The 14508-nt window shown below is 45.9% G+C and overlaps 1 protein-coding gene across 3 annotated transcripts; it reads right to left on the bottom strand.

Moving 5' to 3' along the window:
- Positions 1-1568: 1568 nt before the first annotated feature.
- On the bottom strand, positions 1569-13157 carry LOC102290912 (P2Y purinoceptor 14). 3 transcript variants are annotated; one of them, XM_005929387.3, is made up of 4 exons: positions 12269-13157; positions 5300-5429; positions 4939-5198; positions 1569-2842 (listed from the first exon to the last, which is right to left on the bottom strand). In XM_005929387.3, exons 2-4 carry the CDS (start codon positions 5417-5419, stop codon positions 2137-2139), a joined length of 1086 nt encoding a protein of 361 aa, XP_005929449.1. In that variant the 5' UTR covers positions 5420-5429; positions 12269-13157; the 3' UTR covers positions 1569-2136. The 3 variants fall into 3 exon arrangements, with proteins under 3 accessions (XP_005929449.1, XP_042079865.1, XP_042079864.1); XM_042223931.1 differs by having other exon boundaries at positions 5300-5496; positions 12269-13153; XM_042223930.1 differs by lacking the exon at positions 12269-13157 and having other exon boundaries at positions 5300-7724.
- Positions 13158-14508: the final 1351 nt, after the last annotated feature.

The following is a 14508-nucleotide window of genomic DNA, read 5'->3' as shown; positions in this document are numbered from 1 at the left end:
CCTCCATTATAGACAATTAGACATGAAAGTAGAGATGTTTTAGTTTTGTGAAAAAGTGACAAGTGAGTGTCGTTACATTACTATTCAGTTTGAGGTTTACAACAGAAATTATATATTCATTGTTCTCACGTAAAATCGGATGATATTATTTTGCCTGATAATTATTTTTATCCTCCTGTAACTTTACTGTATAAAGAGCTAAAACCTCCAAAGTTTCAGGAATAATTAGTCATTATAAGAAGTGTTTGTGAACTAAAAATCAAGACTGTGGCATACTGTTTGTCCGTGATTTAGACAGGGAGAACAAATTGTGGCAGGCTCAGCCTCATATTATATGTATCCCATTATAACTTTAATGTATAAAGGGCTAACATCTCCAAAATTTCAGTAGTTGGTCGTTATAAGAAGAGTTTGTGAACTAAAAATAAAGAAGTGGGACGTTGTTTCTCCATGATTTGGAGAGCCCAGCTTCTGCTCCCGACAAAGGGGAATCTTTTTAAGTTGTTGAATTATTATTCATTATTTTGTACTGATATTGAACTTCTTTTTTTCAGAACCAAAGAGTTTTTGAAATCCCAACTCTGGATAGCCATATTTTGGGGGGTTTAATAAATTTGTCCATATTTCTAGAAATGAGAGCTGCTCCATCCAAAGTGGGATGGATGCCGTCTCTCCTAACAAGACCAGGTTTCCTCCGCACACAGAGAGCGTGATACTGTACAGCAGAGAGAGCGAACACCAAGCAAGAAGAGTGAAACAGATCATCTGTCTGCACTTTGAATACACTTAAACTCATAATTAATCTTGTTTTCATTGTTGTATTGATCATTTTCACTTAAGAAAACAGACTTTTTAATTCACACCTTCTAGGAGAATACTAACCTTTCATTTACAGCTCGCATCTCAGTGCACACAGGAGTTATTCACAGTATTTGTAGCACAGAAATATAACAGCTCTGCATAGTACTGTTGGTGTGGTAGGCGTACAGTGACTGTGATGTCCTTTGGCCCAGGTTTATGTCAGAAAGGTGTGATGACACGTGGAGGAAGGGCATGGGAGGAAGAAGAGTTACAGAAAAAGCCTGTGCGTGTGTTGAAGTGCTATATTTGTTCATTTGCAAGTCAAAATTCAAACCTTTTCCTCCTGATAAAGAGGCCGAGGCTTTCCAAAGATGATTGTAGAAAAACCCCTCTCGATGCAGTGAGTCATTGTTGCTCTGCCTGCGTCTGTGGTCTTATCACTGAGTTATCTGAAAGCTGGCGCCTGCATGAAACTGACTTTTTGGAGAGACTTGTGAAGTATCTGAATTTCAGGAGCAGGACCACGCCTCCAAACACGCTCCGGTTCTCACATATATAGGTTCCCCCAATTCTGCAAGCTGTTTGTTCTCATTTATGTGCACCCCCCCCTTCAATTCTTTAACTTCTATTTAGTGCATTGGGATCTGTCAAGCCCGGGAGCCGCCGCTGGTCCCCTTCACCTTTACCTACTAAAACGCTGTCAAACCTCAAATGAGGGGCCAGCGAGTGAAATGTTTAACGCTTGGGAACAAAACCTTATTTCAGTGTGATAAATGTATTCGATTTATTTATATCCAAAGCAGTTTGCATACAAATTGTGGCTCTGGTTCAGGTGAACAATAACATAATGTACATATTTACAGTTTTTTAAACACATGGGTTTTTATGCAGTGGTTTTACGGGTCCAGTTCACCTGAGACCAAATCGGACTGCTTCCTGTAAATGAGCTTGAGAAGAGGCTAGTTTGGACGTTTTAAAGGTACATCAGTGCAGGAGGAGGTCATAAAATGTCAAAACCTCTGAGATATGTTGGCTTGCAGTTTAGCTGTCCATCAGGGATCATTTATAGTCACAGAGTTAAAGAAGATAGACGATAAATAGTTGCTAAGTGATGAAATTCCTCATCTATGAAAAAATACTTCAGTGTACTGACATGACTTTTCTTAATATTTAGGCCTTTGATAGCAAACAGGAACGTTTCAGTGCAGGTCTCTGAAAAGCCCGACGTGGTACCACCCGTGTCCTGAAACAGCCGGTCCCAGCAGGCAGCTTTGGCACATAGTTGCAGTTTTTAGAGCTCACATTCATCACAGTCGTTCGTGTGCTAGCTTAAAGCTACAGCACGCTGGTCCTTGTCGTTGGGGTGAGCGATAGCTTCCTTTTGATGGAGCTCTGCGTATCGCTGCTCCTCCTGTCTGCGTTCGCTGCGACCGTTGACACCTCTGTAGTGGCTAGCGCATTCTTGAGGCTCAACCTGGCCCGGAAGGCCTTGCAGAAGATGAAGTAGATGAGCGGGTCCAGGCAAACGTTGAGAACTGACACAAAGACCGCCATTTCCTTCACGTAGAAGAAGACCTGGCTCCACGAACAGTTGCTGGTCTTGGATGTGTAGGCGTAAGGAAGACGAACCAGGTGGTAGGGGACAAAGCAGACGCAGAAGACGCTGACCAGCACCAACATGTTTCTGCGTGATCTGGCGAGCTTCTTGGACCCAATAGATGCAGGCTGCTTCTCCTGTGCCACTGAAAGCTTGCGAGAGGTTTTGTAGTAGAAGAAAACCAGGCAGACGAGGACGGTTACAAAGATGGTGGCCGAGAAGACGTGGATGATTTTGTAAAGCACGTTGAGCTCTTTACTGTGCATCTCATCACAGCTCACTTTTGTTAGTGTTTCATATACCGGCTTTTCTGTTATAAGAGAGACCAGGATGTAGGAGCTCGTCACAGTGATGAGGAAGACCCAGGTTAGGATGGATGTTATCTTAGCACCTCGTACTGTCTGCAGCATGTGATTTCCCAAAGGGTGGACGATCTTCAGGTACCTGCAGGGAGGAGAGAGCTATCAGTGTGTGAATCAAACCAACTCTTTCACCTCCTGAAAACCAAAGACTAAGCATGTTCATCCAGTGTGGACTCATGTTCTCCCAGCCTGCACTTTCCACCGTGTCTGCAGCCACTGCCTGTTGGATGATTATGCCCCAAAGAAAAGCTTTAACCTATAAGCTTTACGCACAAAGACTTCCTCTTCAGGAAGGCAGGAGGAGAGGGAGCATTTCAATGAAGACAGGAAACCCTTTATTCACAGGGACATGGCTGATGATTGACATTTCAAAGTAGACTGATAACTAGATTCTAGTCTGTTCCCCCAAATTTTGATAACTACTTCATGTCCAGAGTTGTTTGGACTCACACTGTTACCAGATCCAGATCTGTGTGATTCAAACTGGAGCCGCCTCTTATTAAACTCACTGTGACAGGGATACAGCGCTGTATGGGTTCACTGAGTCTGACAGGGGTGTGAACACGTGATCTACCGTATTTGTCGGACTATAAGGCGCGCTTAAAATCCTTTAATTTTCTCAAAAAATTGGCAGTGTGCCTTATGTATGAATTCTGGTTGTGCTTACTGACCTCGAACAGATTTTATGTGCTACACGGCGCTCAAACATCTGTCAAAGATGTTTCAGTACGACTTTGCTAAGCTACGAAGCCGCACCGCTGGATTGTTGGAGCATTACGGCTATCGTAGGCAGGAGCCTGGAGGACGTGGAGGAAGCACGAAGAATGAGTTGAGTAAAGTTTGACTTATCTGACTGTTTTGTTTCGCTGAATGCGCCTTATAATCCAGTGCACCTTATGGTCCGAAAAATACGGTAATCTGGCTGTTCCAGCTTTCCTGGGTTTGGGGTTTTCCATTGGTCCGTCTCAGAGTGGGTCTAAAACTTTTCAGGTCCAGCAGTAACAGCCGAGATCGAGTGGAGATGCACCACAGTGGTTTAAGCAAAGTCAACAGTACACAAATGTTAAATGCAAATGCACCGATGGTGGTGTTTCACTACTTAAATGACCCTTTTGATGTGTGCGTGTTTGTGTAATATGTGCAAACGTGCTGAGTCCGTGATGAACTCTGCTGTTGATTTCATTCTGCTGCTTCAGCTCTGACCACGGAGGCAGAAGTAGCATCGAGACCACATCCTTTGCTTTTCAAACACGTATGACAGTATCCTGCTGATACCTTTGTGCAGCTGCAGAGACAACACGCAGCGTCGCACTGACCGCCCTCAGCTGAACTGACAGCTGCTAGGATCAGGCTCGTGTCTACATCTGTACCTGTAATTTCCTCCTGTTTAGCTGAGAAGCCAGATGAACTGTAGCCACATGAGTTCATAAAATACATGGTAGCCGTCCTAAGTGATTCACTGCTCACCTGGTGAATGTTACAAAGCCTTACCATCCACCTGGTGAGCACCGCCCCGCCCAGGATCAGGTTAGGGTTGTATTTTTGGACTCCGGGGTACCTGGAGAGGTAACGCACAAACGCCACACTGGATTTGAACCCTACTCATGCTGCTGTGACCTAGTTCTCGGGCGATGGCACTAATCGCCGCGGCGCGCCTGCACATCGTGGACTGTTTATGGTTTTTACAAAAAGAATCTGTCGTGTATGCAGGTGGCGCTCAGCTCGGTGCCATGACCCGAATAAAAGCCAGACAAACGTAACCACGTTCGATTTCCTTGAAATTTAAGTTGACACAGAGTGATGGCAATCATCTACCACAAGATAAGAACCCACATCCCATCGGCTGTTGGTGCGCTGAAAATGTTTACAGCAGACACAAACGTGTTACAGCCTCGGCGTCGTCACCTCGCTCAGCTTTGTTTTGGATCGTTGGGCTTTTTTGACTTTTGGCGTCTGTTTTCGTTCCCTCTCTGTTCCCTGTTTTTTGTGGTTTTTTGTGGTTTTCTTTCTGTCCTTTGAGATTGTCTCCACCTGTCCTCTGTTCCCTGCTGGGTCTCATCTGATTATTTAAAGTCCTCTCTTCTCTCTAACGCCTGTTTTTTCCCTGCTTTCGCATGTTTGCCTCAGTTGTGTGCAGTTCTTTGTCGGACCCCTGGAGTGTCCTGATTACGTTCCCACCTGTTAGCAGCGATGAAGCCCATGAACATGATGCTGGCGTACATGTTCAGGTAGAAGGCCGAGGCACCGAAGTTGCAGTAGACCTTGCGGATGATCTCAGACTTAATGTTGGCGTACTTCATAATTCGCAAAGGGAGGCAGAGGCTGATGAGGAAGTCGGCCGCTGCCAGGTTCTTCAGGAAGAGGGTGACGCTGGACACGTGCCGCTGACCCCTGAAGAAGTAAACGTTCAGGGTGAAACCGTTGAGGAACAAACCGACCTGCAGACACGGGAGGGACAGGAAGGAGGTTTGCATCATGTAGTCAAAGTTTAATATTTATTTTCTGCCACATCATGAAGACAGAGAGGACAGCGACTCACTAGAAACACCAGGGTGTAGATCACCATGAAGAAGATGTGGGCTGAGGTGTCCTGGATGTCTTCATAACAGCTGGAGTTACTGTTGTTGTTTCCGGAGGGGTCGAAGGTCGAAGCTGCCATGTTTCCAGGTCTGGAAAGACCAACCCAGGTTAGACGGCGGTTAAAACAGAGACGGTCACCACGGGAACTGCTGAAGGCTAAAAGGGAAGTGGTACAACACATGGTTACCAATCGTGCCTTTTTCAGGAGGCTGCTGCTCTCACGCCACCTGAACAAATGTGATGCTAAATAAGAGGAAGCTTTTAGTAATAACCAAAACAAAAACTTGTGGTGAAAGGTGGCGAAAATCACAGACGGCCAAAGAAACTGGATATTTAAAAACAGCAACAACGCTGATGCAGAGGAAACAGAGGTAACTGGGATTTTTAATACAGACCTCCAGATTCAAACATGTGAACATAAATCACACCGTGAGCAGCAAACGGATACAAAGAGAAACTCAAACTACATACCTGCTGAACAGGTGAGGAGAAGCTGCTGTAATGATATTTCAGCATTTAAGCCATATTCACACAGGACAGCTCCTTCCTCCCTGCAGCCGTCAGACTGTACCAACAAACACAGATGTTTACATCTGCGCTGCAACTTGCACTATTTTATCAACCGATTCACACTACAACCAGGGTTTGCCTCTTAACTGTATTTATTTTATTTTATTTAATAAGGGTGCAGGACTCTGTTTTTGGTAACCATCGCCCTCGATGTAAATATGTAAAAACTGTGTATGTTTCTGTCCTGTGTACTGTTTGTTTGTATTTGTGTCTTTCTGGCTGCTGTGACACCCACATTCCCCCCCAATTAAAGGATGATTCTATTCTATTCTATTCTATTCTATTCTATTCTATTCTATTCTATTCTAACATTGTTTTAATTCCATATTAACGTGCCCACACACGCTTTTTCTAACATTTGCAGATACTTATGTTAATATTTGACACCAGGTCTTATTTTTGTGCTCAATAGTGATGACATCACTCGACCGCGCCTGTGATTAGAAAGAATGATGCTATGAACCTTGTAAATATCATTGATGTGTGTCATAACCCGTGTGGTAAACACAGAGTGGACGTGTTTCCAGAACCACAGATTTGTTTCCTTCGGTGTGATTTCTCATCTCTTCTGTGAGATGTGTTGGCGGTTGCGTTGTACACCTGACACACCTGTACAGTGACACAATGGTCTGTCACTGCAGTTTTTCTGCGCTGCAAACACGGCCTCGTAGCTGTGCAGCAAACAGGACAGCTGACAGCAGCAGCTGCGTTACTGCACTCGTCGCTGTCAAAGTCAGCAACATGTGGCGTGATGATGATCATTAAATCACCTGTGCCTCTCACAGAACAGCGCGTCTCCTCCTGACGATCACAGCGGCTCAGACTTTCCTCCCGGAGGAGGAGGAGGAGGGCTGTCGGTCTGATCTCCTCATCGATACGACGATATGTGACCTCACAGAACCGATCGCTCTTATCTTTTCATCGGCCCGTCTCTTCACAGGTCAGAGACGCAGGAAGGATCCTGCTAGACTGTGTTGACCTACTTACTATCATGAGCTTATCTGACCTCAGATCAGCACCCGTCTGTGCTTTTATTGCACAGTGTTTGTTTCATGTGTTCCACTTTTTTAATGATGTTGTTGTTACTGAAGCGGAAAGATCACTGCATTCACACGATGACGGGCAGGTGTGGGAAGTTTCGTGAACCTAAACAGAAGCCGTCTCATCTTCATAGCCTGACCCCGATCACTGACAGCATCGTAACCAAGGCCTCCTCCTCCACCACACGTTCCATCTTCTGTCCTTACAGGTCGTTACGTCTGCAAAGCCCCGGCCCGATAAACCAGGACCAACATATGTCAGGGTAAAGCCCAGGAGCCGCCATGAGGCCAGAGGAAGTCCCGCTCTGCCTGCTTCTACTGGCCTTCACCACGGCTCTGAATCCTAAACCTCACACAGTCACGTTTGCTGTGTGGCAGGCAGGAGAGTGGACCCAAATGCAGGACTCACAGGACACAGAGGAACTGAAGGAGGCAGCTTTCACTGCGCTGTGAAAAACTCAAATACAGGAAACAAGAAACAAAGCATAACAACTAGAAGCTGGTAAACCAAGGCCACAGGAAACGAGGACCACGGAGGAAACACACAGGAGACGTACGACACGACAAAGGAGAACACAGCGCTGAAATACACAAGGGAGCAGGAACCGGAAACAGGAGGGAAGCACAGCTGGGACTAATCACACATAATAAGACGAGGGGAAGCAAAGCTAGGGCTGTATCCCAATCCAGGGTCTGCAGCCTTAAAGGCCGCATTTTAAGGCCGATTACGTCACAGCGACGCGACGAAGGCTGTCCCAATTCAAAGGCTGCTCGTAATGCGGCCCTCAAATGCGTCCTTCATTTCCCTGAACTTTAAGGCTGTGGCGGTGTAGACTTCATGGCCCAACATATCCCAGAATGCATAGCGCGGCGGTGGGTGTGGATAATTTTGCCGAAAAAAACGGCGGATGAGGGGCGGCCGAAGAGTAAACTTTAAGTACTGAATATTATGTCACTTATTTATGTGCAAATGTTTAATAACGAAGAACATTAAAACATTCCTGTTGGTCACATGTCGGCAAAGTCATGTGACATTAGTGACGTTTGTACTAACTTGGTTTTAAAGCCTTTACTTTAACATATACGCCGTCCAATAGCTGAGCTTAATCTCACAGAGAATGATCAAAGCTCATGTAGAAAGAAACACATGAACAGAAGATTTCTCCTTCATTTCTGTCAAACACAGCTGTATGACACATTTCCAGCTGTTAGTATCATGGTTGCTAGGCAACCTGGGCAGCGCAACGGAGGCTAGACCGCCCCATTTCACAAGCCTCGCACTTCCGGCCTTAGCGGTCTTTAAGTACGCGGCCCTTGAGGATCGTTGAGGCTGCAGACCCTGAATTGGGATACAGCCTAGATACACTGACATGAGACTTTCAAAGTAAAACAGGAAACACAAGACTATCAAAGACAAAGACGAGAGCTGAGACATAGAGACACGACGGTCTGAGGAGACAGAGGGACTCTACGAGGGACACGGGGAAGACAAACAGAAACTGAGACTGTAACACAAGCAGAACCAAAACCATGAAAAAGAATAAAAGAGAAAATAAATTAACCACAAACCACAAACACTGAGTCAGAACACTCAGGACCACGACACACAAGTCTGATATGAACCTGTGAGGGCTGCAGAGCAAACACCACGGCAACAGGCAGCCGCGTATCATCATCATCATCATTATTCTAGAACAGGGCTGCCCAATCCCGGTCCTCGAGAGCTACCGTCCTGCAGCTTTTAGATGCATCCTTGTTCCCACACACCCGAATCAAATGAATGGCTTGTTATCAGGCCTTTGCCAAACACGATGGCATGCTGAAGAGATCAAACCATTTGATTCAGCTGTGTTGGAGTAGGGATGCATCTAAAAGCTGCAGGATAGTAGCTCTCGAGGACCGGGATTGGGCAGCCCTGTTCTAGAAGAAGGGATGATTGATTTCTCCACAGAGGTCTCCCTCCCTCTCTGAGCAGCTAATATAAAATCAGCTGATGCTGAGGTTTCACTCGTGTGACTGAGAGGACCGGCGGGCCCACACCCCCTCTTAAACTCTGCAGACCTTCACACACTCGAAATCTGAGCTGATGTTTCACGCCTGTTGATGTGGCCGTTCATACCGACTGTGCAATTTTGCAGGAGGAACGTGAAACCAAACTTGATTCTTCAGAGACGAACAAACACATCTGACCAATCAGGTCACTGCATTTGGCAGCAAATCAAAAGCCCATACTGAGTACAGCAGAAACAGGGAAATAAGCGAGTTTGACCTCAGACAAACGTCTGCACGCTGCTCTCAAACTAGTTATCAGTTTCATCGCTCGCTGTCCACAATCGTTTTTTCCACAGTGGGGTTTTTAGGAAAATGTTCAGCGAGTGTATGTAAGTCGATACGCTTCCATTTGAAGAATTCAGCCTGTAGTCTACGCTCTGACCGAGGCGTTGGCCTCACGGATGTCGATGTGGGCTTCGTGCTGTCGCCCTGTTTATCGCTCTGACTTCACTGCTCTGTTAAACGAGGGCTTTGGGTCCTGTGCGTGGCCCTGAGGGCCGAAACGCTCGTGTCTGTGCGACAGGTCGACGCCGTTTTCTGTTTCTAATCGCACAGGTGACCCTGCAGGACTTTCAAACTAAGGCTAAAACAGCAGACGCCATCATCTGCAGGGTTGGGGCTGTTGTTTTCCTTACAGGTGTTTCCAGTTCAGGTATGTGTGGTCATGTGACGCAGCTGTTGGCAAACATGCAGAACTCGCCCTGTTTGTCCCTCCACGCTAACGTTTGTATTTGAACACACAGTGGCTTTAAAGTAAATGAAACCTCAATCTGTTTGTGATTGTGACTGCAGATATTTCCAGCTCTGACGTTTCTCTCCTGACCAATCAGCTCAGTGCTCTCTCTGCTCTGTTACATCAGCACCGCGAAGCTGCAGCTTGTGGTCACAGCGGCTTAGTTACCACAGTGCGACCCAGTTACAGAGAAACAGCAGCCACCGCTTATCGAAACTTCCTGAGAATCTTTTTATTGGCAAAGAAAACATTGTTTAAAAAACTATTTCCAGATGTGACACATCAGCAGCAAAGTTTCACACGCAGAGAGGGTCTATTTTCTCTGGTGAAGCCTCGTTCTGATAGTCGACTAATCAGATCATCATCCATTGGACGTAAAACTACAGCTTATTGCACCAGCAGCATCTGCTCTTATATAACTATCATTAGCTTACAGCTTTAAGTGTTTAAGGTGCTAACTAAAAATAAAGACAAGATGATAGTTTATTAAATTTTAATGAAGTTTGCAGATTGTTTCGGTGAAGTTTAATAAACTCCTTGCTATCTAAAATATAACAGGACACCGGAGTATATTCTGGAGCATCTCACACTTCTGATAATCAGCTGTCTGCTTGACGTTTATTCAGCTGTGTAAAAACTATAACTTTAATCTCAGCCAAACCGATTTACTCAGGAACAAATAAAATACTAAAAAAAGCCAAACAACAACATTTAAGTTATCTAAGTGACTTATATATCATGTTTAACCTGAGTAGCGACAGACGGCGGTGGGTTTGAAAACAATTTGCCGGGAGTCCGGTGTTCTCACGGCTCTAGTGACCTAGCCCCCGGCTAGCTATCGAGCTAGTGGGTAACAGACGTCTCTGAAAACGTTGGAGCGCTTTTGAAAATATGCGGTGTCCTGATAAACTGAGCAGATATTTGAGGTTTACACAGCTACATTCTCGCCTGAAAATATGTTAAACGTTTATTTTGTGACCCAGAAAGAATAATAAGAGTAACATTAAAACTAACTAGCTGCCGCCATTGTTGGAAACTAAGCAGGGCTGCGCTATGAATTCTGGGACACAGCTTCTTCTTCTTCGGGGTTTAACGGCAGCTGGCATCCTTGTACATGCTGTGCTGCCATCTTCTGTTTCAGTCCGTTATTACACTCTTAAATCCTGCTATTATTCCTGCGTCTTTTGGGATCTTACAAAGCTTCAAACGACGCGTCGACTATTAAATCAGTCGTCGACGATTTTGATAGTCGACTAATCGTGGCAGCCCTAGTCACAACGCTGCGTCGCCACCGGTAATGTCTCCCAGAAGACTCACTGACATGTCACTGACAACTAAACCTGTCCTCAAACATCACTGTGGTGTCTGTGTGTGGTCGACAGTGAGGATTTGTACTTCAGCAGGAATCTACGCCGTACCTGCGTGAATCTGTCTGCACCTCACAAGAGATGCAGGTACACGTTGGGTCGACGCAGCCCGCAGACCATCCACACTCCGCTGCATTTCCAGCTACTTTTTCAACCACAGATTTCAAATGTCAGTGAGAGGTCAACAATCATGGTCTCAATATTAGAAATACTCATCACAGCATCAGTATAAGGACGTCAGCCCATTCCCAGAGGGAGATCAGACTGTCGGTATGGACGTGAGGGAAAAACAACAAAGTGGAAAATCCTGAGGGACAAATGTTTGACCACGAAAATAACCAAGTACAAGACGTCCCAGCGTTTCATGTTTTTGTTGCACATTAAACACCAGCACGAGTAGAAACAGCAGCCGTGATGTCGGCCACACTCGGCGCCGAAGTGCAGATCAGGCCCGACAAGCGGACGATGGGAGGAGGTCGAGGGTTGCTGTGGTGACCAGTAAAAAGAGCGTTGCGTCAATCTGCCACAAATTCACATCAACTGGCCTCATCATCAAAGAGCTGCGGTGCAGTCCGCCATATTAGAAGCTTTCAGTGAGCAAACAGCGTGTAGGGTATAAATCACACCCAAATGGCGTGATGCCTCGCATCCACTTACTCCAGCACACGTGTCTCCAGACCGGGGAGGGGGGCGCCAGAGAGCCCTGATGGGACCCTCACAGCCACGGGGACACCTTCTTACTGTGAGGCGACAGCACACAAACGCAGCCAATAACCAATCAGTTACCTCGCAGCTAAAACGCTCACATCCATGGTTCTCATTAATGATGGACAGCAGAGGAAAGCAGATGTTTGGATGTTTGCACCTCTGTGCAGCCTGCAGGCCAGGAACCACTGAACCACATTAAAGATGCCACCTGTGAGACACAAGCTTGTGCGCGCCGCGAGCAGTGAAACCACAGGAAGAGAAGCTCCCATCGCTACATTCTCATCCCGAAACCAGAAAACATTTTCCTTTTTTCACTGTTCTCACACTTTCAGATCTGTGAGCAGACACACTAATACCAACAGGTTCTGTGTAAATATAGCTGCTAACCACAGCGTTTAAAGGCCAGACATGTGACATGTAAGCATATCGGTGAGGTGGGGTAGAAACAGCAGGCTTACCTGCAGCACTGTCCCGTCTGCGCGTCTTCACGGAGAATCTGTGAGAAACCCTTTATGACTTCCTTCTGCACAGTTTATACGAGCAAGGCCAGGCCACACAGAGAGAGGGAGGGCGGTGGAGGAAGCTGGTGGTTGCTGCTGTGCTGACGTCCTGCATGCAGCACCGTTCCTCATTTGCAAGTCAAAAACACACACCTATTTTTACCAGGAAGTTTTCATTTTTCCAGAGAACTTTATTTGAAAGAGCTTTGCTCTGAGCGGGTCTGTTGTGTGCGACACTGATCCTCTGAAAACAACAGCTGCTGGAAACAGACTCAGTCAGACACACAACCCAGAACCAGCAGGTAAAAGCGGCTAAAGGTTAACCAGCAAGCTTTACCACAGATCAGAGTCGACTCGTAAATGTCCCGTGACTCACAGTGTTCGTGTTTTCTTATTTTCAATCTGCAAACTTAATTCTGTTTCTATTCGGCTTACACGAGTGTTGAGTGTGAGCTGGGAGTGCCTGTCAGTTATTCAAAGCCGGTTCTGGGTCCAGCACATGTGTCAGAGGAAGCGCGACATGTCGCTGCTTGTTGAAGGTTTCTGGTTTTTAGCAGCAGAGTGAGCGCGTGCTGTGTTTTAAACACACAGCGCTGCGTCATGCGATGCATTCACCTGTTTTAAAGGATTAGGGTTTGGTTTCAGGTCTTGGAGCTTCCTGGAGAACCTGCTGCAGATTCGAGACTGATGGTGTTGCTATGCTGGCCTTCAGCCCAGGAGGATCTGATTAGGAAATGAACTTGATGGCTGAATACCCATAATGCTCCTCCCTGTGAGACATATGAGCTGTGCAAACAGACACTAGTGCAGGACGGTGAAACCACAGAGTGTAGATCAGATTTCTGATTTTAAATTCTATTAGGAAGTGCTGAAGGCTGGTGCGAGTCCAGAGTTTACATCTGCTTTTGCAGCAGCTTACTGGACTCAGTGTTTTCTCTCTGTATCTAATTACAGACTGGTTCAGATTTCACAGCTGTTTTGGACTCGTATCTGCTTCATCCTGTTTTCAGATTCCCTCAGACTGGTGTGGAACTTTGGGATGGTTTCACATCCTGTTTTGGAGCATCTGCGATGACTTGCCACCGTGGCCACACCGGCCCTCTGTTTGTATTCCCAGGGCTCTGTGTGTTTTTGTTTTGTTTGTTTGTTTTTCGTTGTTTCCAGTTCGTTTGTACTGTTTCCAGTTTAGCCTCACTTTGGCACAGATTTTGAACCAAACTGAAGTGATCGGCAGCAATCTCCCACACCAGCCTATTAACCAGCCAAAGACCCAGACAGACTTTTAATTCATTTGAAAGCCTGATGCTTCGCCTCGTCCACCCCAGCTGTGAAACTCAGAAACCAGTCTTACTTGTTATCATCTATCGTCCACCTGGGCCTCACAGAGTTTCTGTCTGATTTCTCAGACTTTTTATCTGATTTAGTTCTGAGCTCAGATAAAATAATTATTGTGGGTGATTAGACTCAATTGGATTTTCTCAAAATGTAAAATCACACTGGAGATCACAGGTGTCGAACTCCAGGCCTCGAGGGCCGGTGTCCTGCAGGTTTTAGATGCGTCCTTGATCCATCACAGCTGATTCAAATGACTAAATGACCTCCTCAACATGTCCTGAAGTTCTCCAGAGGCCTGGTAATGAACTAATCATGTGATTCAGGTGTGCTGACCCAGAGATCTAAAACCTGCAGGGCACCGGCCCTCGAGGCCTGGAGTTGGGGACCCCTGATCTAGATCTTGTTTTAACATACGGCAAAGAAACTGAACATTTAACAGTGTTTCCTGAAAACCCTCTCCTGTCTGATCATTTCCTGATAACATTTACCTCCTCACTACGTACGACTCTGGATACTGTAGCTCCTGTGAAAACTAAGGTTTCTAATCAGAAGTACCTGACTCCGTGGTATAATTCTCAAACACGTAGCCTAAAGCAGATGACTCGTAATCTGGAGAGGAAATGGCGTGTCACAAATCTAGAGGATCATCATTTAGCCTGGAGAAATAGTTTGCTGCTTTATAAGAAAGCCCTCCACAAATGGGTATATATTTGTTTTTTGTTAAGTTGCCTAACAATCTCCAACCTTCCTTTCATATCAAACATCCTTGAAAGAGTAGTTGTCAAACAGCTAACAGATCATCTGCAGAGGCTTATTTGAAGAGTTTCAGTCAGGTTTCAGAGCTCAGCACAGAAACAGCTTTA

This window comes from Haplochromis burtoni, unplaced genomic scaffold (genome assembly GCF_018398535.1).
Source record: "Haplochromis burtoni strain Fernald_Lab_line unplaced genomic scaffold, NCSU_Asbu1 Contig_123, whole genome shotgun sequence".
Taxonomy (NCBI): domain Eukaryota; kingdom Metazoa; phylum Chordata; class Actinopteri; order Cichliformes; family Cichlidae; genus Haplochromis; species Haplochromis burtoni.
The sequence above is the reverse complement of the archived record's forward strand: the minus strand, read 5'-3'. Positions and strand labels throughout refer to the sequence as shown.